General features: G+C 40.6%; 1 protein-coding gene across 9 annotated transcripts in view; it reads right to left on the bottom strand.

Moving 5' to 3' along the window:
- The window catches only part of foxp4 (forkhead box P4), a 288,002-nt gene that overhangs the window by 18,008 nt on the left and 243,257 nt on the right, over nucleotides 1-26,737 (bottom strand). For 4 of the 9 annotated variants that reach the window (XM_079596522.1, XM_079596523.1, XM_079596525.1 and 1 more), the window contains 7 exons: nucleotides 23,507-23,593; nucleotides 18,284-18,421; nucleotides 16,673-16,826; nucleotides 12,129-12,333; nucleotides 11,569-11,664; nucleotides 9,831-9,935; nucleotides 2,680-2,767 (listed from right to left, as the gene is read on the bottom strand). In XM_079596522.1, the coding sequence (XP_079452648.1) occupies nucleotides 2,680-2,767; nucleotides 9,831-9,935; nucleotides 11,569-11,664; nucleotides 12,129-12,333; nucleotides 16,673-16,826; nucleotides 18,284-18,421; nucleotides 23,507-23,593 (873 nt within the window). The remainder of the gene's footprint in view (nucleotides 1-2,679; nucleotides 2,768-9,830; nucleotides 9,936-11,568; nucleotides 11,665-12,128; nucleotides 12,334-16,672; nucleotides 16,827-18,283; nucleotides 18,422-23,506; nucleotides 23,594-26,737) is intronic. The other 5 variants (XM_079596529.1, XM_079596526.1, XM_079596528.1 and 2 more) reach the window with 2 other exon arrangements.

The following is a 26,737-nucleotide window of genomic DNA, read 5'->3' as shown; positions in this document are numbered from 1 at the left end:
TGCTAGGGTGTTCTGATTGGTTGATGATAGGCTATTTTGGGTTGTTACTAGAGAATTGTTAGGTGGTTGTAGAATGTTCTGGTTGGTTTCTATGTGGTTGCAGGGTGTTCTGGTTGGTTACTAGGGGTTTCTAGGTGGTATAGGGTGTTCTGGTTGGTTGCTATGGGGTTTCTAAGGTGCTATGGATGGTTGCTGGCCATTGCTGAATGATTGCTAGGGTTTCTAGGTGGTTGCTAGGCTATTTGGGGTTTTTACTAGAGCATTACTAGATGGTTGGTAGGGTGTTTGGGTGGTTACTAGGACGTTCCTTGGTTGTTATTGCATGTTCTGGGTGGATTGGTTAGATGGTTGCTAAGGATTTATGGTAGGTTGCTAGGGTTTCTCAGTGGTCGCTAGGGTGTATTGAGTGGTTGGTAGGGTATTCTGGGTTGTTACTGCTAAAGCATTGATATTGTAGGTGGTTGCTAGAGCTCCGTTGTCAAAAGAAAAAAGTCCCGATATGAGCAACAGTAATATTGATGGTTGTCTTAGCAAACTCCAAAACCTAAGACTGGCTGTTTTTTTAATACTGTACAGTAAAAATCATCCTAAGAAATGGATTAGACTATTGTTGTGTTGTGCTTATGCTCTGTGGCTGTGCAGTGTTGCTGGAGTCATCCACAGATCTGGACTGTTTATTCACCCATTAGCTGATATGTGTGTTTAATGAGGGGCTGCCACATCAGCGGGGTAATAAAAACAGTGGAAAATCTGAGCTGGTGAGCTGGGAGAGACAGCAGGTTGGCGAAGTGAGGTTCTGGTTGGTCTGGGTTGGCATCGGGGCGGTGGGGGAGTTGGGGGCAGAGTAGGTGACAGGACAGAGGTAGACATGAAAGGAAATACGCTTGGACATGGACTGACTCTCTTGTCACTTCTCATCACCCCTGCATCGATCTGGACACGTGTTTAAACGCTGTTTGTGGGCCACAAAGTGAGCTCGCTGCCCTCGTGCCTGGCAGGGCAGTTTTTTGAAAGAGCTTTGTTGTGAGGGGTTTATTTTTGGGAATGAGACGAGATGGAGAACATGAAGGGGAGGTGGCGTGGAAAGAAAAGGGAAGCTGACCAATTACTAGGTCTGTTTGACTGGCTGTGATGATGGGAAGTAGTTCTGCCACGTAAAGCTGGAGGGCCTGAAGTGCCCGTCTCAATGTAAGCCCGTCCAGGAGACATGCTTTTCTTTTTTTAAAGGTTGTTGATTTAAAGCTCCAAAAGCAGAGGAATTCAACCGCTGCAGGCACGGTGAGGTTACTTGACCTGCGTTTTAGTTTGGCGTGTGTTTGAGGAGTGCGAGCAGTTTCCTCATAGCTAAAGGTTTCTTTAATGCGAACTAATGTGCTTGACCGAAGTCCTGTCAGTGTCAATCCTAACTGTCACTAGACGCTCTTCTGACAGTCTCTGCGTCCAAACAAATTACTCACACGGACAATAAAACATTGTTCACCACTAAACATAGCGCATTTCAGGGTTATAGACTGTTACGGCAATACAAATTACACGTTTGAACATTCCCTTGCATTGAAAATCCCTCCAAATTCTTCTCAAATTTGTAGCAAAAAGTAGTAGAAGAAAAAGTTCTGAAATATAATTATCCTGAGAGTTCTGGACTTTTGCACACTTCACAATAATTTTGTTTACGCAACATTTACTTTTTCTTTCTTTTCAAATAAAAATGTTATTTATTCATTTAAGTTTAGTTTTTATTATTATTACTATTTTAAATGTATTTTTAATTTAGATTATGACAAGCGATTTGTTTGTATTTTGTTCATTTAAATGTTATTCATTTAATTATTTTGTATTATAGAATGTCATACATTTTTATCATTTACATACAATAATAATAATAATACATTTTTGTTAATTGATTTATCATTTTATTAATAAGTAGCAGGACAACCACAATTGTAATCTTAATAATTTTTCTGATTAATTGTGCTGCCTTACTAAAAGAAAAATAACAAAACCACTGAGCTGATTAGAAAAACGTCTGCAATTGGCACTAAGGCCGACTTTAGAAGAGTGGAGAGGCACACAGAGGGTGTCCGCGGGCAGAGGAAGTCTCTAGCACTTCCCATGTCCACCCTTCTCCTTATCAGCTCTCTCATTAGAGATGACACCACGTATATGCGAGCGACAGGCAGCCCACGGTGCTTGCCGAGAGTCCGCGGCAGGAGGGACGAGAGAAGTGCTGGGAAACTCTCTAATTGGGATCCATCAAAGGCAGATATTCTGGCCTTCTCTCTCGCACCCGCACTCTACATCACTCTTCCTATTACAAGCTTCAGTGATCTCTATCAACTTATGTGACATGTAATGGGCAGAAAATCATGCCAGCTGGGAAAGTGTGCAGTTCTCTATGTGAAATAGTACAGGGGAGTTCTGGAAGACCAAATTTTCGGCATCTATTAACCATATTGGTGAACACAAATTCAGGCCTTGATCCTCTAAAGTTGACACTTATGACTCAATTACCTGTAACATAATTACGAGGCAAAAAAACGAGACTAAACAAAAAATAATTATAAAGCATGCGGCAAATGCATAAATGTAAATGAAAACAGGAAAAGTCAGGCAGCTTGAACATTGCGTTTGCAAGATTTTTAGAGAAATGTTGATTTTGCGTTTGTGTGCGCATCCCACCTGTATCTCCAGCTGTTGAACGACCTGCATCTGGACCCTGCACTGGGCCGTACTGCGATCATCCAGGGCGTGTTCACTGTTCAGGTGCCTGAGAGAGAGAGAGAAACGCAAACATGTGATGACATATCCTGATACACAGTCTACTAGATCAATCCACGACCCTATCTAAACTCCCAGAGGGAGATCTGTAAGCATATTTGGACCATCTGCCACAAACCGTGTCGCTGACCTGCCTGATACAGCGCACACACACACACACATACATACAGTAAGGCTGTGTCTCAGCCTTTTGGGATTGCCTCGCAGTTTCTGCTGTGTATGCTAACGTGTTAACATTACATGCCCTGGCGTCACGTCCTGACTACACACACACTTACCCAAATACAGAGGTCACCGAGACATCAGAGATCTAGTTGTGGCGTCTTGGCAAACCATGACTTCACATAAATCAAAATACGAGCACAGATAGTGGTTTATTTTTCCAATTTGGGGTAAAAATATTTAATGGAATCCTCTCGGGATCACAACGGCCCTCTCAGAGGAAACCCCTAACAATAGTGGATTTCCACTCGAAAACACACTTTTCACTAGGCGTATAAACTCAATTTCCTTTCGCAAGAAAATAAAAACAATATTAGAACATGAAAGACGTGGAAAAAGAGGTTTTCCGCTGAGGATTGTCAGATGAACGAATGTGACCGTACTGTGTGCTGAAAGTCTACTTTTGCAAATAAATAGTTTTATTTATCGTCTAACCCTGTTTACCGTCACTCATTGAAAAAGATGAAAATAAGTTTAGACATGAACGTCTCTCTATATTAGGTCTAATCTAGTGTCCTAATGTCTCTGTTATTCAGTTGAAATGCAGCTGGAGTGGGATATTATTTTGGAAACGGTTTTTGTTTCTTTTGTCAGAAATTGCCGCAGTCCATGAACTCTTGAGTGGGAGTTGAAATAGGGGGGGGGGAACACCTGGATATGACATCATTTGTTTTACTCATCAAGCGCTGCTTTGGATGGGTGAGCTTTGCCCGTAGTTATTTAAGTCATGTTTTCTTTATGAAGCAATCCAAAACAAAACTCCAAAACATAGGAAAACAAACAGATGATGCAGGAACCAAATGAGGAAGCAAAAATCGAAGAAAAAGAAGGAACCTAAAGGGACTGTGTCAGATAGGACACAGAGATGGATCTTGGATCTTTCCTTTACGCCATCTGTCTCATCCCACCCATTTTATTTACAGCTTTCCGATGCTTAAAATCACACAAATGAACCCCTGCATGCATATAAACACAATTATATAATCATAAAATCCCAACATCCAAATGATGATGAAATGAAGCATTTGAGCAATGATGTCATTATTCCCTCCAGGTGCGGAAGGAGGCCATCCCGACTTCTAACCACACACCTGGTGAAGTTTAATGACTCCGAGGTCAAGGGTCACAAGAGCGCCTTCAGAAGATGAGTAGAGGAATTACAATGAAAGCATTATAAAACAAAATCTTCATGAGATGCTCATTTCTCCTATTGAGTTAAAGTTTGAATTTAATGAAGTTTTATTTAATCATATTTTTAAAGATTTACTTTACATGAGCATTAGTTGATGCCAAAGGTAATCAAGAAATAGGAGAAATCAGCATTGTAAATTAATGTTTTAACATTCTCTACCCCATTTCTCATACTGTACATTATAATGTTGTGTATAATGCTCATTTCTCCTATTTTCTGATTACCTTTGCCATTAACTAATGCTTGCTTAAAGTAAACCTTTTAAACGTTTATTGTAATCTTCAGCAAATCTCAAAATGAATATCCATTTTTCATACTGTACATTATATTGTTGTGAATTGACTGATTTTAGTATTAATGTTTCATTTTTAAATTTATTTGGACAACATTTTAATATCAGCTAGTTATCAGATATTAAAAAACATTTGTGCAGTCAATCTTATTCAACAATTTTTCCTTATTTTTTTAAGACGTTTTAAGATTGGCGTGTGTGGCCCATGAGTTAAGTTCCCCGCACTGCAGGAGAGCGACAAACGGAAGTGTGTGTGAGCGGCAGGATCTTAACCTTCGCAGTACACACTCATCGATGTGATCCCGGCCTGCTTTATCTCTGTGACACCCGCCGCATGACACAACCGTTTTGAGAGTCCGACTGAAGGAAAAGAGGGGTGCGCATTCGCTTTCTCATGAGAAATTAAACAAAAACAATGATGTCACCCACTCGACTAATCCAGGCGCAGATAGACATTTTCCCCCGCAAGCACATGATGATAATAACAAAAACATGATCTCATCTTACTCTCCCTCAGCCCCCCCACACCCCCGTCTCTCTCTCTTTTTCTGAATAAAGGAACAGACCACAAATTTTATGGCTCATAATAAACAGTAGCAGCGTTTTTCCGAGAGATCCGACAATGAGGCAGTGTTTACTCCCTGCACCCCAACAGGGATTTGAGGAGCATTTACAACGGTCACAGAAAAAACAGTCACAATCCAGACCGACAAAGGGCTTGAGTATTCTAACACATGTCGTCCTGGCATGCCAGAGAAAATTGAACATCATTAAAGAGCTCAGGACGAGAGTGTGTGAGAGATCGAGACAGAGCGAGCGAGAGAGAGAGAGAGAGAGAGAGAGAGAGAGAGAGAGAGAGAGGAGAGAGGGAGAGAGGGAGAGAGAGAGAGAGAGAGAGAGAGAGAGAGAGAGAGAGAGAGAGAGAGAGAGAGAGAGAGAGAGAGAGAGAGAATGAAGATTAAGAGTGAATGAATGTTTTATTCTCACACTACTCTAGTTAGAGAAAAAGAAAAAAACAAGAGAGAGATTTCATTTGGGGATAAAAAGTGTTCATATCATGTCCAGATTAAACTGACAGACGTTTTAAAGCATTTTCTGAACTGATTTTGAGGGGAATTCTGTGAAAAGGATTTAAAAAGTGGTGAAATTGTATTAAACAGAGCTGAGAGTACTACATTCTTAGCGGATGTTCACACAGGACGTTTTATGTGTTTAACTGCACTGCTTTTTAATAGTTTTGAACTAGATGGATGTCTTACTGTTTGTTTTTCTGTTGTTTTTTCTTGTGCTTGAGTATTATAAGACACAGCCAACTTAAAAGTTCCTCTTCAAGGTCAGTTTTTAAGGCAGTGGACCAATCAGAAGAATCAGTGGGCGGGGCAAGCATCACAAGCATGTTTACAGAAGCAACTGCTAATTATTTGTCACCAATACCTTAGAAGAGGCACTTAGTTATGGTCAGGATGACAAGTGTATATTTTAATATTATATACATTTATTTTTATCCAAACACTTATCCAAAGCAACTTCCATTGCATTCAAGACAAACAGTATATCAGTTCATGCAATCCATAAAATAAAATAATAATCCATCTTGTGTTTCTAAATGCGAAGTGCTTCAGTAAAATCGACTGCCTTATGGAACAGTTAAAACAGTTAAACACTTCAAAACAGTTAAGACTTCAAAACAGTCAAAAACATTCATCCAGCGCATGTTTAGATAGACCAACAATTAAAATAGTGCGAAAAGAACACATTCTGTGTGAATGTCCCCTTATTGAAAGCTGAAAGCAATATTAAATTACCCAAAATGAACATGTGCGGGGAGAGGGATGTGTAGAGTTTTGTGAATGGCGGGCGTTCGTACAGCGGGCACCGATTCCATGTGGGCCTCATTTCCTACTATAAGTGGCAGGCAGCCAGATGGGGCTATAGAATAGACAAAAAGAACACAAGAAGAGAGAGAGAGACTCCTCTTTTCCTGTCTTTAGCGATGACTAAAGTGTTCTGACTAGGCCAGGGTGCACGGCACTGACGGCAATATCTGTCACCCCCTCCTTCTTATCTCACCCCCCCCCCCCCCCCTCTCCGCTTGCCCCGAGGCTATGTGAAATGAGACACCGCGCAACCAAACAACAGCTTTACTCTTAAAACTTTCCCAGACTCTCCGGCTCTTTGATGTGTGTGTCAGCGACTATCATACGCGCTTCCCTCTCCCGCCCGAGTGCACCAAGCACGCTCTTCACCCCCGTCGCCAGGGACGACCGGAGGAAATTTACATACACATCTTTCCGGCTTGTCAATACAGCGGTCCCCTCGAGAAAGCACAGCCCTGGAGTCAAAAGATGACGCGAGGGCTAAGCATTTCATCCCAGTAAATAAACACACGGGGATGTGACCGCCGCTCATTAATGGACAAGAACAGACTACTGTTAGAGATGGAGCTGACCTGCTGGATATCAAAGAAGGTGTTCGAGGGAGAGGAAGAGAAAATAAACAGCAGTTGCGTTGCGAGCCTCGAGCCCGTTGGGGCCACGCAATGGCTGGCTCGCACCCCTGTGACAGGCGGACATGTCAGGACTTTCCACTGTGAAGTCTCATTATTTTAACACACAGAGACAATGGGACTGTTTACATCGCCTTCCCTGTCTGATCTCTTCCTCTCTTTATCTCCTCTCGCCCCCCCCCCCAGCATCCCTAAAGACCCCAAACTGGCAAACACACGCGCAAAGAAAAAGAGATGGCGAGAAGAAAGAAGATTGGGAAAAGGGAGATAGAGGAGGGGAGGGAGCCTCTTTTTGATGTCTTTGCTTGTATCCAAGAAACAAAGGCTTCTAATTGTAAATGAGCTAATTAAGTAAACCACTAACGAAGCGTGAAAACAATTTGCTTGACCCAGCAGTGGAGCGCTCAGGAATGGAGAGGCAGAATTATGGGAGTGGGGAGTTAATCGGCCTCTGACAGCATTGAAGAGTTGCAGGCAGCTACCTGATCAGACTCAGACACGCACACACGCACACACACACACACACACACGCTTCCTCTTGAACGCAGGACAGGTCAACAAGAAGAGAGCCGGACATCTGTCTCTATGGTTACTAGCTGGGCACGTGTAAACTAGTTTCCTGTGCAAAAGTATTAAGCTGAACCTTTGGGAAAAAGTGTTGTGAAAGACATACAGTTCATTTCTGGAGTTCTTGCACACTGTTGCACATCTGAATTCAGAAATGTTTAGGCCCAAAAGGTACACTAAATAATGTATCAACTTTGTTACCTCTAAAGAAATTAGAAGTAGTACTTTTTGTATAGTAGCAGAGCTGCCAACTCTCACGCTTTCGCCGTGTGACACACGGTTTTGCCTGTTTTCACACGCACTCACGCCACACATCACATTTCTCACGCAAAAAAAAAAAAAACTCCCCGACCATAGATGGCGCTGATGAGCGTCACTGAACCCTATGCGCTGCACCCCGAACTTAGTAACAGAAGAAGAGATACAAGAAAGACGGAAAGACGGCGGGGAAAACCGGAAAACCGCGACGACTGGTGATGAGAATCTGAGCTCAGCTGAGAGATATTAGTAAATAAACCCGAACTTACCGAAATGTATGCCTCGGATCAATCAGTGTTTTTCAACCGCGGTAAGAAGTCAATAAAACAGGTAAATGGTAAATGTAAATGGACTGCAAAACAGGTCGGCTAGAACAATGTCACATAAGTTACATTTACATCAGGAAAGCAATTTAATGACCATTTATAGGCTGGAAAAATTAGCTAGAGAGTTTTGTTAAATATGTCCACTATATTAGGCTACATATATTTTTACTTATATCATTAAAATATTATAAAGTTGTTATTATAATAAAGAACGCATTATATTTTATTTAAGTTGTTATTTTTAACCTTTAATAAAAAAATAGGGCTCTCTATGTTTTCAGCATTAGTGATTTATTTGTTAACATGTATCTACTGTAACTAATAATTATCAAAATGAATCGATATTGAATCAAGATGTCAAGCAATAATAAATACAGTAACCGGCCAGTAATTGTAATCATGCAGCTAAACATTGTAACATGTTGTCAGTAAACTTAATAAAAATAAGTTACCAAATGTTTTGACAATCACAACTTATTGTGATGCAAGTTTTTTTTCTCCCACACACAGAAATGTGGGAGAAATTTGCTCCCTTTTTTTTCTCCCATAACCCCCCCACCCCCCCCCAATCTCACTCCAAGCTAAACTCAAAAGTTGGCAGCTATGTAGTAGTAAAAAATAAAGAAAACAAGATGTACAGTATGGTCACATCAGAGATAACTTCTAGGCAAAAAATTACTTTGTGTACCAGGAGTGTATTACTAAATAATTACTTTAATACAGATATTAAACTATATATGTGTACCAGGAGTTTATTACTAAAATAAATACAGATATATATATATATATATATGTATAAAATATTATTACAATTTTAAATAACTTGCCTATTTTAATATATTTTAACATGTAATTTATTTCTGTGATGCCAACACTGAATTTTTAACAGCCATTACTCCAGTTTTCAGTGAATGTCATACCATCCTTAAGAAATCATTCTAATATGCAGATTTTTTTGGGGAATCTGTTGTATATATTTTTTTTGTCAGGATCCTTTGATAAATACAAAGTTCAAAAGAGCAGCATTCATTTGAAATATAAATCTTTCGTAACATTATAAATGTCTTTACTGTCACTATTGTATTCCTTTCTTTCTTTAAAAAAAAACACCTCTCTCTCTATTTATAATCTTTAAGGAAAAGGTGCGTACAAACATTTATAGTCTGTGACATACTACGCATTTGCTTGTAACTCTACAGAGGGCACTCTAGTTTACTCTGATTGTGTCCTCTGACTGTGAAATACCTGTCTATCAAGCGTTAGCCCTCTTTTTTCATACACGAGTACAGTCCCACAGCGCTGGCGAATGTCTCACGCTCTCTTCAGCAATAACCTTGCACCCCCCACCTCCCTGTGGAATTCATTCGTCTCTTGTCTGTTCAAACATCACACCTGAACATGGCTGTCAGCCGCCTGGCTTTATCATTGCCTTTCCTCTCATCCCCACACTTACTTCAGTGCAAGAGAAGGCCTTTAGTTTACAAGCGATCTGCAAGCTCATCGAAAAAAGGATGAATGCACATTGACAGATGGAAATGCTAACAGCCAGAGACTTGTTTTGCGGGACGCAGCGGGCAATGATGAATGCTCTGCAGCTTGGCAGGGGGTTTTACGCGTGTTACAAGGTTTGACGTGAATGTAGCACACGATGTGCTTCTGGAGTGGATTTGACGGACAGCTGTCACTCACTTGATGAACTGGCCCATGTCCTCGCAGAGCGCTTCGCAGCCGGGCCACTTGCACTCGCCGTGTCCGAAGAGCGGGTGGGAGGCCGTGTGTTCCTCATGGGTCGAGCTGAGAAAAACAAAAAAAAAGATCTGGTTAGTCAAACTATAAATGGTTATGTCACACTAAACTTTTACCCAAGCGGTAGGAGTGTTCAGGAAAACAGAAATTACACACTCCATTCTTCAAAAACATCAAAATACCTGCTTGCTTAATCAAAACAACTTATTGCGGTCGATATCTTATTGAAATGTTTTCAGACAGTCGGCATGGTAGTCTCACACACATGCGACTAATACAAAGCAATGAAGCAATGGAAACAGTCTTAAATGTTCCCTGTCTGGGAAAGCCGATAGCTTTGAGCCAGTCCTTCAGGAAGCTTTGAACAAATGCAGTTTGAGAGGACCTGGTAAATGTAAATGTAAAAAAAAACAAAAAAAACACGTCAGCTTTCAATAATCGTGACTGACAGGCTTCCAATAGTAAGTGTATATCATTGTATTAGCATCTTGCACTACGACGCAGGTTCAAATGTCTGAGATGCGGCCAGGAACAACACGCCGCTATCTAATTACGAATGAACGTGGATGATCTTCAGATGTTTCTCGGTAACGATGGGAGTTCGGATAAGGTGGCTGCTGATGTGCTGACAGGGCCTGCTGGTGGGGCCTGGGGATAAACGCTATGGTTTTGTTTCATTTGAGATACAGCCACTGTGTGCTCTGTGGCCGAGAAGTCTGGATCGGGTCTCTCTGGCCCGGCTTCTGTAGAGATCCATAACGAATCAGCCTCGAACTCTCGCCAGCCGTCTCATCCAGCAATTTTTCATTTCGGGCCTGGCCAACAGCCATGGGCTAGCATGTAGCTTGGTTTTTTTTGTGAGGGCAGGGACCACAGAATCCTTCGTCATGTGTCTGACTGTTGCTAAGCATGGGCAGGGGGCTAAATGGGGGGGGGGAGTGCGGCTTGTGGCGGTTGAAGGTCTGGGGAACTCTTCCCAATTCCACATCAGAGTACTGCTTAATATAAAGCAGCTTGCTTGCAGATGAGGCCCTCCTGATGCGGCACACACATGCTCCCTCCACCTCTTCATCAGATGTGCTGGCAGTGGACGGCCCACGCAATTCAGAAGCTGCTCGAGCGCTAGACATTACAAACTACTGGCAACCACACTGTCCACATGTGCCATGCATTAGCCTCACCGCACAGTTTTTCTTCCCTTTTCAGTTGCGAGTGTGTGTGTGTTTGTGTGCAAATGTGTTAGGCCAAGTCAGGGAGAACAGTGTTAGAAGAAAACATGATGGAGGGCGTGCTTTTCTTTCTGTTTAGCCATGTCCGTGTAGCATGACAGGGTGGGGTGTGTGATAGTGCTGCTGGTGTGTGTGGGTTTATTTAGCTGTAGTTTGGAGGTCTAACTGGTTTTTACTGGTGTAAAAATTGCCATATTACATAAAAAGATCCACAGAACCACTGCAAACATCACACTGCAGAACCATTCAGGTGAATATGAATGATACATGATTCACTTATTTACATCTTGCATGTACTGTATGTGTGCATGCATGTATAGGCTTGGCTGGCCCTGTGTAGGTTTGATAAATTACATTTATATAAGAACAACAGCAGTCTAAAGTGGGTCCCCATTTAGATGTCTAGGTAACCATGAGAGCATATACATACATCATGTGTGTGTTTTACTCACTGAGTGCTCTGCAGGTGAGCGCCTTTGGAATAAGGCATGAGATGCTCATCACTGGACTCCTTGGTGAAGGACGAGATCCACTCAAAGAGTCTTGCTCTTAAAAATTGATAGAACGTATAAGTACCCCACAGTAGGACCACTTTTCTCTCTCTCACACACAGCTGCTCACCTCTCAGCTAAATTTTCACAGTATACTTTCACCCACTCCACACACACACACACTCATGCTAAACTGGCACAGGGGCGTCAGTCATGCTGAAGGCATGCTATGTTCTGAGGAACTCACACGAGCACCTAATATCAAATGAACCCAGGCATTTTACATCAGCTCATCAAACAGCACCTGACAGCAGAAACCTTGAAATACGACTTGTGACACAAATATCTATTTACGAAATACTGTCATGTAGCAGTTGGCACTCTGAATGCTCATGATGAAAACACATGAGTATAACTATAGCACTTGTTTGTTTCCATACTTTTATTTTAAACTGTGGATACTGGTCATTAATGTCTTTGGACTAACTATAAAAAAATATCCCTGTGAATTTTCCACTGACCTGTCTCTCTTTGGAGTGTGCACAGAGTTCTGTCCATTTGGCAAAGGATGATGGGGGATCTGAGGTGAGACCTTGGAGGCCGAGTATGAGGTAGTGTTGGAGCTGTTGGTGGTCAGATCGAGACCCTCGTGCTTCATGGCCTCCTCTGTGCTCTGAACACAGGCCACGTCCTTCCACAACTGCTGCAGGTCAGTGGGACACATGGCTGAGATGGACAGAAAACAATCAGGAGATTACTACAAACTATAAATCAATATTTACTACAATAAACCATAATGTCCTTAGTCAGAAAAAATACCACCTTTAGTAAACTTTAAGTGCTATAATCCACAAACTCCATTGAAACACAAATAGGTGAGTTGACAATCCCTGAATCAACAACAGGTGCCATAGGAGACATTTTTTCAGTATGTTAATTAGTTTTCCTCATCCTTGTTGTGCTGAAGGTTATAAGCCTAGTGTTGAATGATGAGAGCTCCTTCTGAAAGTATTCAAAACCTGCGTCTCCTTATCACACATCTAAAGCCACCCCCTCTCCACCTCACCTCATCTTGAACGGCGGCCAGCTGGCAGAGCATCCCGCCCCAAAGATCTTAAACTCTGGCAGTGCGCTGACATTAGTGTGGCAAGCCATAAAACACCAGACGCACACCGTGCCACACTTCACTACGGGAGGGGGGAACGCCAATGGGACTTAAGTTCACAAATCTGAGGAACCAAATGGCTAATTTCCACGTGTTTTTGTTATCTTTCAACATCTCCGCAAATCCCCCTGGCTACCTCCATTTGTAATTATCACTGTCCCGACCGGCACTGGAACTCACTAGGTGAATTAATCTTGGCGAGATGCTCTCTTGGCATTTTTTGTTTGTTTTATTTTCCCCTCAAACTTGCTGAATTCGGGATTGTTTTCATCTCTTGGAAAGGCGGAGGGGGTCTAGGTTGGGAGGGAGATTTAAGGGTGTAAAAATGAGGGGGAGGGGGGTAAGCTCATCTGGCGCACACTGTTCCCGAAAAGCCACAGCCTGCTACCCTATCTCACATGGCAAAGACTTAATAGCAATCTAAATATTATGTCTGGTCCGCCAGCATTCTTGTCCCGGACCCCGCCAAAACAAAACTCCTCGCCTGGCCTGGCTCTCTTCACCCCACCCCCTCTCTTCCCAGCAGGCCCGAGGCCAGGGAAATGATGTACGGCCACACTTGCAGCTACAGGCTGTTGTTCACTAGACACAGACAACCTGACAGAGCACCAACGTACTTTAATGTACTTTAACCCAGCAAAAAACCAAGCCAGGCCGGTGGTGTGGTTGCTTTTGCCATGGACAGAGGAGGGAGGTGTTTTCTGCAAGTTTCTACTTTTGTGAAAGAACAGCCAGAACATAGGAAGTGGAAGGGAGGACGCAGGGTGGAGATGGAGCGGTTTACCTACAGTGAAGTGTTTTTGTATTACATTTGCTTCCAAACACACACACACAGTCGCACACACAGGGGCAGGTGAGGCGTTTCCCTTGTGGTTGGCCGCACTCTCTCTCTTTCCCTCACACACACTTTACAGAAAACATTGAAGTCAACCTCATCCCTGTGATGGCAAAGCTGAATGTTCAGCAGCCATTACTCCAGCCTTCAGGGTCACATGATCCTTTCATAAATTATTATAATGCATTAATAATGCAAATATCTTGAATCATTTTTGTTCAATTTAATGCATTCTTGCTCAATAAAAGTATTTTTTCTTTGACATCTTACTGACCCCAAACTTTTGAATGGTAGCCCAAAGACTCTTTTTTTAGGTGTGAACATGTACAGTATGCTACTGTTTCACCGCAGCTCGGACTATATTACACTTTGTTTACCATCTACATGTGACTAACATTCATAAATAGATGGCCAATCACAAGGCAACATTAAAACTTCCCCTTTGGTTTTTCATGTCTGCTCCCTCGTCTAGCTTCATGCATCATAACTCAAGAAAAAGAACTGAAGAAAAGTTTGGCATGGTGATCACAAAGCATTAAGCTGAGTCCAACAGATCTGGTTGCACACTTTGGACAGGAATTAAAATGACTTACTGTAACTGTTAAGTGAATATTACAAAGAAACAAAAGTCATCCCAGCTAGCAGTCTGTCTAATGCAGTGAGTCACTTGGGTTTGAAACTCTAGCCTTTCTGAGGGAATGACTGGACACGCCAAACAAACACGAAAACAACAACAACGGTTGGCGCCACCCATGGATCAGAGAACAAATCCTTTTCAGCAGCAGCTACGGCCAAGCATGACTAGCCAGAAGAATGCACATGGTTGGCTGGCCAGTCATAATGGAGGGCTTCTTTTCAGAGAGGGATTGTGGGGAAATTCCATGATTCTGTTCTGTCGCAGGATTTGTTGAAGGGATTCCAAGAGCCCAGAGTTTATTGTTCTTCAGACCCCTTGAAACAATGACATAAGCAACGGGAGTGGGAGGCGGGCGCTGGGGTCTACGCCAGAAAGATGCCAAAGCCAAAAGTTTACAGCTGTCGCTAAAAATTATTTTAATCAATCTGCAAACCTTCCTCTGCTTTACTCCTTGCTTTGCTCTCTCCCTCTCCTTTTTTTCCTAAAAGCAGCCGTGCGCATGTGTGTGTGAGTGTGTGTGTGTGGTAGGCCCACTCAGGATTCCGGATGACGAGTCTCTGTTTTCTTAAGACTGAAATAATCAGAGATGTCAAGAGCAATGGGCGAGAATAAGTCAAGCACTCTAATAAAAGACCGGGATCATTTTGGAGGCCCTATCGGCAAGAGTGGCAGGGATTTCGGCATGGAAACTGGAGTCGGCTCCCTGTTTGTCCTGTCCTGTTGAGGCTCTTGTAATGTTATGGCCACTGTGGAACCTGTAAAAGTTGATGTGTCTAATTTCGGCAGATGGTGGCCAGTTTTCAGTCAAGATCCATTTCTGGTTGGACCCTTTGACAAAATGAGGAAAAATGGAAAAGTAAATTTAAAACGGATCCAAAACCTCCATTTCCTTCTGTAGGATAAGCGTGTCTGCAGCGTGTATAACTCACATGTGCACACACACATAAGCCCCCTCCCAGCCTGTGCACAAAGCCCAGTGAATTTTGTGGCATATTTTACCTATTATCCAAATGACTGCCTTCCACAAAACCAACAATCAAGCTTTGCTTTTATCTCTTTATGAGCTGATTAAGTTAACAAGCTTCACATGTGGCTCTACGGACATGGCTGTAGTTAGTCTCCGGGGGGCTTCATCCCGCTCTAATAGATTGAGATGATAGCTCATTGCCAAATTTTGGAGGAAGAAGAATGAGGGATTCATTTTACAGCCAGCTTTATTAGCATTTAAGGTTGAGCATGTAGTAGCGGGGCAATTTGAGAGCATGCATATGTGTGTGTGTGTGTGTGTGTGGTGGAGGCTGACTAAGGAAGAATAAGTGGGCGGCGGACGCAGGTCTGGCCTCAGCCTGAGAATGCCATCTGGTCCTGGGCTACGGGCATGAACACAGATGCTGCATTTATTTAGCACACTGCATTTCCTCCAGAGCTCCACTTTCCTTTAATAGGCATCACTAAAGGAGCGAATCAGACATTCTGTGGTGTTTTTCTGGCTGTTGAGGACAAGAGGAGAGCTGTGAAAGAGACAGACCACCGGGTTGAGAGGCCTGCGGTTGTAGCACCTCACCCTGGGGCTAGACAGAGTCATATTTTTGAGGTCAATATTGACCAGCTAAGAGTTTTTTTACCTTCAAAGATAAGCATTAGTTCAAGTGAGTCAGTATCTGCAACAAGACTAGTTGAAAAAAAAGTATTGCACCCAAATTCCTTTTCATAGCACGTAAATTCGATAAAGAACATTCTTCCCTTGTAACACAAATAGCAGGTGTAATTGATTTCAATAGTCTGACGTTAACATGTTGCTAAGCTTAGCAGCACAACACTCTTCTCATAAGCAAAAACTCAGCAAAAAAATACTGTATAAAATAGTACACTGAACTATTTTTAGTGATATCCATGAAATATGTTTATTTATACGTTCCTTTGACTGGTTCGTTCTTTCTTTCTTTCAACTAAGGACTAACATTTTTTTTTAAATGTGTTTATTTGTCTGTGACTTGTTTTCCAGTTGGAATATATAAAAAGTCCTTGGCATAAAATATATGTCCACAATGTGTAAAACATTAAGACTTGTTTTCAAGATTTTGTCTTACTACACTAGTACATTTCACTTTAAGTATAAACAAGAAAATCTGGCAGTGCAATAAAAAAACACTTATGTTGAAGATACAAACTACGAAAACAAGTCTGAATATTTTATGCAGTGTTGATTCTCATAAATTCATCGTAAGGATTTTTAGATATTTGAACTGGAAAACAAGACAAAATACTGGCCTCAAAGAATGGCAAAGTGTCTGTTGAAACTCAACAGATGCAGTTTGTCATACAGGTACTGTATCAGAAATACTAACCTACTCATTTGCTGGAAAAACAGTGAATCCTGAGCCTTGTTTAACAGATACTTTGTGTAATTGCATTGGTATATGTGTACCTTGCTGCAGGCTCTGAATGGGTACTGCTCCTTGGCCCGGTTGGAGGTTGACCAGGCCCTGTCTTTGTAGATTTAGAATGTGTTGCTGCTGTAGTTGTTGCATCTGGATCAACTGCTGTTGGAAAGCCAGCTGTTTATTCCCCAACTGCTGCTGCTGAGAACGAGAGAGAGAGAGAGAGAAGCATGTTAAACAAACAACAAAACAAAGAGATGGGAAAAGTGGGAGGAAGAGACTTGGAGAGCTGCAGGATGGAGAGGGCGGGAAAGAGGAGACATTCATTGGTTTTTATAAGCCTTCAACCTCGTCCAGGACATGTTTAGATAGGACATATCCTGGAATAGAGATATTTTCCCCGCCAATCACCAAAGCACATCCTGTGGCGGTAGACAACAAGCAGACAACAGGCTTGGTTCAAAGTGTCGAAGTGCATTGTGAAGCCTCATGCATTAAGAGATAACGCATTAATCTGTGTGTGACAGTTCCATGTGGTCTAGGACCGACAACCAAAGACACGCTCGCAAACACGCTTGTTCATTCCTGCATGTAGAAATCTGTTAGCATGTGGTTGGCTCGCAATTAACACGGCAATAAACAGTGACTAACAACATCTGTGCGCAATGTTAAGAACAGCTCCAGATTATATGACATCAGATGTTTATCATTTTACAATAAGGCTCGGTATTTTTTCACTATGCATGAAATGTGTTTTGTGAAACTTGAGAAGCATGACTCCAAAACTCTCTTGCGCTGTTTAATAAACAGGTTCTCAATGTGTGTGGATAGTCATCGTTCAGCTTTCAAGAGATTTATTTTTGTTCCAGCTGACTTCTGGTGACGTTTAACAAAGAGATGAAAAACCGACTGTTTTATCAGCTATGACATAAGCAGAGTGTACTCCAAGACTAGCCCTAAACTTATAAAAAACCCTTCAGATCTTCAGCCAGAGGTAAGAAAGAACAGAAAAAAGGGCCAAGGTGATGAAAAGGCTTGAAAAGACCAATTTAAAAGCGATGTGATTTAAAACATATTTTATGTTTAAAGTGACCTAACATGGCATCATTGACATTGAATTTGTGCCGGGACTACACTACCGTTCAAAAGTTTGGTGTAGGGTAACGATTTATTTGTTATTTTTTAAAGAAATGAATACTTCTATTTAAAAAGGACACATTGAATTGATCAAAAGTGATAATAAAGACATTTATAATGTTACAAAAGATTTATATTTCAAATAAAGCTTTCCTTTAGAACTTTCTATTAATCAACAAATACTGAAAAAAAGTAAAAAGTTTCCACAAAAACAGTTTCCAACTTTGATTAAATATTTATTTAGCAACAAATCAACATATTACAAAGATTTATTGAGGATCATAACATAAGATACTGAATACTGACATGAGAGCTGAAAATTCAGCTTTGTCATCACAGGTATAAAAAATATTAAAAAAAATATATGAAAATAATATTATAAATAATATTACTTCACAATATTACAGTTTTTACTGTATTTTTGATTAAATAAATGCAGCTTCAATGAGACTTCTTCCAAAAACATTAAAACATTAAAAACAAAAATCTTACAAACCCTAAACTTTTGAACAGAAGTGTACCTGTTTTTCTATATATCCGATAAGGTCAGTTGGTGTCGTGGTGATAAATATCCTCCTTCCTGAACCGGCCTGAGTCAAATCACTGTTTCCAGCAACACGCTTTTTGATGTTCCCCCAATGAGAGATGGGCCTTATCTCCTTTAAGATAACGGCACAAAAAAGTGGGGGGGAGAGAGAAAAATATGTTGAAGGAGGGAAGGAAAATAAAAAAGGAAAATAATTAAAGGTAGTTTCTTAATCTCACTGTCAGAGAAGAGCTTGAGGCCACGACCCGAGGCACAAGGCCTCATGGGAAAGGGCCACATGGGTCAACACCAACAGAGAAGAGAGAAAACACAAGCCCTTTCCAAAACCCACTGAGCTGCGTTGTTCCCTACAGTACACCCTACATACGCAAGTCAAATCCTCATAAGTGAACGATTTGGAATAGGCAGCATATAATCAACTCATCAGCAATCATCTCACAATTGATTTCACTAGACTGACATTAACATGGTGCTAAGCTAAGCTAACTGAGTATAATTCTATACTTAATAAGCAATGATCTGTCATGCTTTCTGGTGAATTAGAAATTGAGCAAACATTACAAAATTGCCTCAAATAAGGACCTCATTTTTCATTTTATAATTACACCTAATTTTCGGCAACGTTCAGCACATATAAGCGCACCCATACAAACACAAACAAAGAAAATATTTGAGAACATCTTAGCTATTTTTCAAGAATTCCACTTACGAACTTCGTAGACTTTATCTAAAGAAATTTCTTAACTTCTTTCTTAGTCTGGCCCCAAATCTCTGTGGAGAGACGCACCTGTTCTCCCCCTAACTTTGAGACTGAAAGATGAGATAAAAGTGTGAACAAAGAACATTCAGTTAACAAACACACAACCGAAGAAGTGAGCTAATGCCAATATTCAGCATGTCTATCCCTCTCTCTTCCTCCTCCTCCTCCTCTTCATCCCCGTCTCCTCTCCTTTCTATTTCTCTCCCTGTTTCGGTCTCATGGGACACAGTTCAAGTTCTTTAACACATTGTGTCTGCACGCTGTTTACATTAGATGCAGTTGAGTGGCTAAAGCTAGCGAAGTAACAGGCCTGTCAGCTTGATTTATGAGCACATCAAACAGAGTTTGGGCACGCCAGGCCCGACTGACAGCGCTACTTCATTAGGCTGACTCCAGGGTGACTCCACAGCTCAACCGTCAAACTGAGAGAGAGATAGAGAGAGAGAGAGAGAGAGCGGGTGAAACAATAAAAAAAAACAGAAAAAGAGCAAAAGTCTGGATTGATGATGCAAAAATGTGTGTGGCAACCATCTCTCCCGCTTTTCTATCTGTCTATCTCACCTCTCAACCTGCTTGTGTTGACTGGCAGTGATATGGGCTGCAATTAAAGCATCTTTTACTGAGGGAGAGCATAAAGTGTCATCTCTCCATCTTCAGCTGCTTTACAAAAACAAAGCCCCGAGTATGAGCTTCTGATTTCAATCACATATGAACAGGCCTTAATTGTTAAAATATGATATTACTAATGATGAATGAAAGGAAAATATTATATTTTGATGACAGAATTGATCGTATTATGGCCAGAGATACAGTTTGTTTCATGGTTTCAGGGGTCAGTTTCCAGTGCCAGTTGAACCAACAGCATGGCAGAACATGGAAAGGTAGGTTTCAGAGGACGAAGGGCTTTAAAAGAGGGCTAGAGGGATGAGAAACAACGCCACACGTTCTTGTGTTTCTATCTTCTTTCGTCTCCTCACGCCTGACTGCTTTACTCTTAGTCCAGTGCTGTCAGTGCACTCGTCCCCAGGGGAACACCACTACATGCCAGACAAAACACACACACCAATCCTTAAACATGGCCTAATCCAATATGCTTATATCCAATTTTCCTTGCAGTAATAATCCAGAAGGCATGCATTTATCAGTTAAAATAAATATATAATTGATATAAAGGACACACACACAAACACACACACACACACACACACACACACACACACACACACACACACACACACACACACACACACACACACACACACACACACACACATTATTTATTTAATTAATTCATAAATAAATAAAATATAATAAAATTAGGGGTGTCAAAATAAAAAAAAAATCAGTTTAACGCGTTAAAATATTGACCGGTTTTTTTCTGTTATCCTTTGGCTGCGCAACAGTATACTATCATCACACTATCATTCATTCAAGTGCTATTAAACCATTCAAGCATGATAAGACGCAAAAAAAAAAAAAAATCAAATCTGCACCTCCTGAAGCATAAACTCCTGAAACGTGCGCACAATGTCGCTTCAGACAGCTCGCCAGTGCCGCGTAAAATAAACGTAGAGTTGTGAGGCGGGGGTGTCTCACCTCTCTGGCCTGCTTTCCTGCTTGCTGTTGCTGGGTAATTTATGCAATGAAAGCAGTGTTTGATTATTCAATGTTTGTATATTTCCTACCTGTTAGACCTAACTGAAAATCTTAAAGCACTGTCAACAAGGTTGCATAAGTCGTCAAAAACAATGAAAACAACTTTTTTGTGCATTTTAGCAGGACAGGTAAGAATTTGAACCGGCCTGACTGTGCCTTAGTGTAAAAACGTAGTGTTAAGCCGTGATATATTAAAGGTATTTTCAATATTGGTATCAGTGACGATGTCATTAAACAAAAAAAATTGTGTTGTTTCTACATTATTTTGGAGATTCAATGTGAAAGTATTACAATAAAAGGTGAAATTAATTACAGAAAAAAATTATTAATTCAAAAAAAAAAAAACATTTTTAATTCCAACATCCAACCTTAAATTATTAATATAATAATATTAATAATATAAAAAAGTAAAATAAAAATAAAATAAATAATTAAACCTATTTTAATATTAATTTAATTTTAATTTGAGAAAACAGGTGGCGGTATAGTAGATTTCCAACCTAGATTTCCAAAATTGTGTGGTGGGGTAGCAGTAAGGAGTACTTAGGTTTCTTACCCAGAGAGTAACGCAAAAGCACACGTTCAGTATGTACGACTGGACTGCAGTGTGTTGGCCAAGCATTCTCGTCTACATTTGAGTAGTTGCACAGTGCCAAATCTCAGGCCAACTAAAGGGGCCCTGAACAAACGTGAGCTGATCCGCGGGGAAGAGGAGCTGACCACTGCCCTCCCCATTTAATTTCCCTGCTCTCCTTCCACTCAGAGAGCACACCATCTCCCTTGCTCTAATATTTAATAAGGGAAAATGTCTGAAAAACTCCTGAGGCCTTGAATAAGGTTAGTCATGATTTTTTATACCTTTCCCCTCCCTCTCACTTTTCAATCTTTTTCTTTTCTTTTTTTCCTTTCTGTCTCTGTCACGTTCCTTGGCTATCTGTGGAAAATGTCAGGATACTGGTCTCATTTGAGGAGTGTGTGTGTGTATTTCACTCAGTGTACGTGTGTTTCGGGCACCTTGTGCATTTGCCACGCATTTGCTCTATCAGTCACTATATTGTCTAGGGAATATCTAACGGGTCTTAATCTCTGTCGTCCACGGCCTTAGCATCCTCCCCCACCTCAGTCTCTCACCTGCTATGAAGTCAAGAGCTCATTCATTTTTTGATCCTCTCAGTCACACATACAGAGGACTGCAAACCACCCTCAACTCTATGCAGCTTAGATGGGGATTTGTCCTATTTGCTATTTGTGGTGGAGTTGTTAGCGGAGACCATAAATACAACTGAGACTGTAGATTATTCTCTCAATTAAGCCAGTCTCCTAACATGGTCAAGCTGGTTATGGTGTTTTCTCTGTTATGATGGTTTTTGGGGCGCTTTTCAGTTGAAATGTCAGCCAAAAATAACCTTAGTCAGGCTTGGAGACAATCTAGGCCATTGTAAAGACTAAGCCAGCTAAGACTGGTTTGAACATTTTGTTTAGCAGGGCTCACCTCAATTCCACAAATTCACTGATCTCCTATCATTTAAACACGAAACCACTTGCTAGCAGCTATGTGCTAATATCTGCTGTTTTGATGGTTCTGGGCTCATTTCAAATAGTTAGTCTGTAAAACCATCTGACTGACCAGTTAAACCTTCTAAATAAAAGTTTAGGGAGGCTGGGAGACTAAATAGACCATCTTAAACCAGCTTAAAAAACAGAAATCTATCTTAGGTTGGTTTGAACATGTTTAGCAGGACTCACCTCAAACCATCAATCCACTGGTGGTCACTTTTCATCAAGAACTGGTACCACAACCTGCAACTTGTGAGCAACTGTGCTAGCAGATATGAGCTAATCTCTGCTGTTTTCAGATAGGCAAGGCTGTAAAACCAGTTAAACCAATTTTTACACACCAGTTTGAAGAGGCTGGAAGACTAACTAGACAAAGCTACACAAGCTAGTTGCTAGCAACTGTTCAATCAGCTCACTCCGCTAAGCCGTTTGTTCATTAAGCCCTCGCAGAAACTCCTTGATTAAGTTGTATCAGATATAGCTCACGCCCCTAACACACAGGCCGCAAAAGTTTGGATTTCATTTGACCGCCAGATTAGCGCAGATCTCCTCTCCCGCAGTGCGCAGACGGGCGATTATGCCCTCGCCTTTGTTGTGCTTCAGTCTTATCCTCAGTGATCCAACATGATTCCCCTCACCTTCATTACCCACATCAGGTCCTTCTCCTCCTCCAGTGCCTTAATTGACAATTAAAGAAACTCGTCGACTCCACCATAGTGGGTTGTAATAGGGATTTTCCACTAGGCTTAGCAAGCGGCGACTTGTAAATTAATACTTAACGAGTATTAGCGGGGAAGCCCATGGTAAGGTTTGGAGCATGACTTTGGTCAATGACAGAGAAATGAAAATCCTTATTCCCCAAATGTCTTAATCCGCATTTTTGAATCACTTAATACACAAAATGCAATTGAGTGCTTGACAGAGAAGGGGGGGGGAAAAAACATTCATCTGTTTTCCTACTGAGGATTTCATGTAAAGCTCAGTGATTACAGAGCCTTTATAAGGTCTGTGCCGCTCAGTGCAGCACACAATCAGCCATGCAATCATCTCACATATGAGAATACAGTTATTTTCAAAGAGTTCATTTCTGGCTTTCAAGAGGAACTGGCCTCTGCTGTGTGACAAATGATGTGTCAGCCTTCTTGAGGATGCTCATCTAGGGTGCTATGAAGGTGAAGCACACCGTGAAGTGCACTACAGAGGGAAGGGGTGATGGTGTCTCACCTCTTTGGCCTGCTTCCCTGCTTGCTGTTGCTGGGTAAGGAGCTGGAGGTGCAACTGCTCCTGTTGCTTCTTGTAGTACTCCTGCAGCTAGACACAAAGAAAGAGAGAGAATGATTTTAATTGAACAGAAATGTAACACTTTGCTGCAACAAAATAAATACAATTATAGAAAAACTAATAATAATAATAAATGAATGAATACATTTATAAATAAACTAAAAATAATAATATTTTATTGAATAAATGAAATAAATGAAACAAAAACCAACTGCATCAGATATTCAAATCTTATTTTCTTTACCCCATAGCATAAGCATAAATCACACTAAATTATTACATTTATGCTTAAAATATTCTTAATTCAAAATATATTTTCTGAAAACAATTCATAATATTTTATGGTCTTTTGCAAAGCCTATCAGTGAATTTATTTCATTATATTTTTTGTTGTCGTTTATGGATGTTTAAATATTTTACTAAAACAAGTTAAAAAAAAATAGTGAGAGAAAAAAATGTGTTCGGTGTTGCAAGGACATAGCACAAATATGTAGAAAAAAAGGAGCACATTAACAAAACATCAATGACATACACTTTAAAACAAACAGATTAATCTGTAATGCAAATCCTATTATGAGGGTATGTATTGTACCTTTTCTCTCCATTTTCTTTATTACCACACACAAACCCAATAAAGGACATTTAAACATCAGTACTTCTCATGTAAAGAGACACCATGGCACAATAGGCTGTACCAAAACTGTCCTGTCCATCGGCATACACTGGAAAATGTGGTGCTATCAAATACGTCATATTTGAGTCAAACCCAGAGTCACTGGGTTTCTAGGATGGGGTAGCTGGGTGCAAGGAGTCGCAAAGGCATCAAATGCATGTCTAAAGGCATCAAAAAAAATGAAAACAGGATAAAACAAGATCAGCTTCTTGCTTAAGGGCTAAAGTGCCTCCATAATAAGGCATATTCATCTTTTTTTCAGCATTCCTCTAAAAGGCAGCTTAAACACCTGGCAGGCGGCGTATGAATGTGTCCTGTAAATCATCTGGCCATCCTTCTCTTGGCGTGGCAAACCTGACAGTGTGGAGACAGGCTTCCTTATTTATGATTGACTGAACTAAAACACACAACACCTGTCTGGGAAAGCGCTGGTAAAATTTGCCCTGAATTACACTTATGATTAAAACACAGCTGGTAAAAACCAGCCATAGATCAGCACAAAAGCCAATTTATGCCTTAAGCATCTGAGAGATCTGACATACAGACACCTGCCTGATTCCTACACTGATGCTTCCCTATTCCTGGTACTATCCATTAATAATGTGCAGGAAAGTTGATTAAATACAAAATCCTGCCATTGTCAAATGGAAAAAGCACCTTTTAGACGTTTTTATGGTTCTGTTTGCTTGCGTGAGGGTTTTATGTAGTTAATAAAGCACATGAAAGGTGTTTACACACTGGTTACTTATTCAGTGCTCAGCTGAATGAGTCTCTATCTCCTCTACACAGGTAAACATAGACCTGTATGTGCTTTATCACTGTGAAACACCTCACCATGGCACACCTTGCTCTGATTAAAAGCTTTGGGAACAGACAGAGGCATGTGGAAGTCAATGATTTTAAGTGTGCATAGTAGGGTTAGGGGTACGTTTCATTCTCCAGAACAATGAAGGTTATTAGACAAAAATAAGAAACAGGTGTGTGAGGGCAGAACAGCCGAGATAGGATTAATCATTTACAATGATCAATTACTAATTCTGTGAAAACTTCAGGAAGCGGAAAAGTGTTTTTATTAGTTGCTAAGGCAAACATCACTATTATTATTCGTCACACTTAGCGTTGGGGTCTGATCGAAACTTGTTAACCGAGGGTGTATTGAAGATATATAATATTGTGGAAAGTTTCATCTGAATGAACGTCATTGTCCAGTAGTTAATGCTCATTCAGATAATCAGAAATGTCATGACAGTTTTAAGTAACATGCCTTTGATGCTCACTTGAAAACCTGGAAATAATTTTCAAAAGAAAAAAAAAATCAAGAAGAAACTGTATATGTGTGAGGTTTACACTGCCAAAGATTTAAAATAATACACTCAAAATAATACTCTCTCATTTCCTGCATTCGAAGTGGAAAAAAATATTAAACACGAGAAAGGCTTCCTGTTACGCTAGCATGTTTACTTTCGCCTGTTTGAACTAGCTGCTACTTTCAACTAGCTACTCTTTTCTAAGAGTCCTAAGTGAGACTGGCTTGCACCCACTAACACTGTCATTACACATCTCCAACCGTAGCTCTGGCTAACCGCAGTGGCCACCGCAGACCCACCGCTGTTTGTTTTACTTTAAGATTATTAATTTACCCAGGAAAGCCTATTAAGATTAAAATCTCAGCTTTGCATGGATGACCTATCTGACATGGAAGTACATGTTGACCGAAAGAGCAGAGCACGGAGGCCCTTGGACACGCAGGGGCAGTGGAGGAGCGCCTGGGGGACGGCGGCTACAGCTGCTGGAGAAAAGTAGAATAATGATACCCTTATTAACTCCTTATCACACAGTGTTTACAGATGTAATGCAGGCTTACTCAAGGAATGAGGCACTTAATAGTGGGCTACATCCCAAATCACAACATAAAAAGACGTGACAAAATACTTTTAGCGTACTTTTAATACTTTGTGTGTCATGCTCAAGAACAAATTCTCTAAACTAATTCTTTAATAATATTTTATTATGCATGTAGCTTTTTTTTTTTTTTACTTCAAATTAATTAAAATAAGACTAACTGAAATATTTGTACTTAAGTTTTATTTTGACAATGCAGGACATTTTAAAACTATTTAAAATGAATATTTTCACCATTTAACCTAAAATGTTTAACCTGAGATGTAAAAAAGAAAAAAGAAAAGCCAAGTTATGGACCCTATTGACTTCCATAAAAGGAAAAAAAACAAAAAACATTTAAGTCAATGGGGTCCATCAACTGTTTGGTTACCGACATTCTTCAAAATATCTTCTTTTGTGTTCAGCAGAAGAAAGAAAATCATACAGGTTTGAAACAACTTGAGGGTGAGTAAATGATGACCATTTTCATTTATAAGTGAACTATTTCTATTAAAGCATTATTCTCCAAACAGAACTTAAAAATATATAATTATATTTATAAATGACTATCACTCAGAGAGCCGTTGCCTTCAACCATTTTAATGGTGTCTTTAGTCTAC

This window comes from Phoxinus phoxinus (genome assembly GCF_949152265.1).
Source record: "Phoxinus phoxinus genome assembly, chromosome: 22".
Lineage (NCBI taxonomy): Eukaryota > Metazoa > Chordata > Actinopteri > Cypriniformes > Leuciscidae > Phoxinus > Phoxinus phoxinus.
This window is presented reverse-complemented; position numbering and strand designations above follow the sequence as displayed.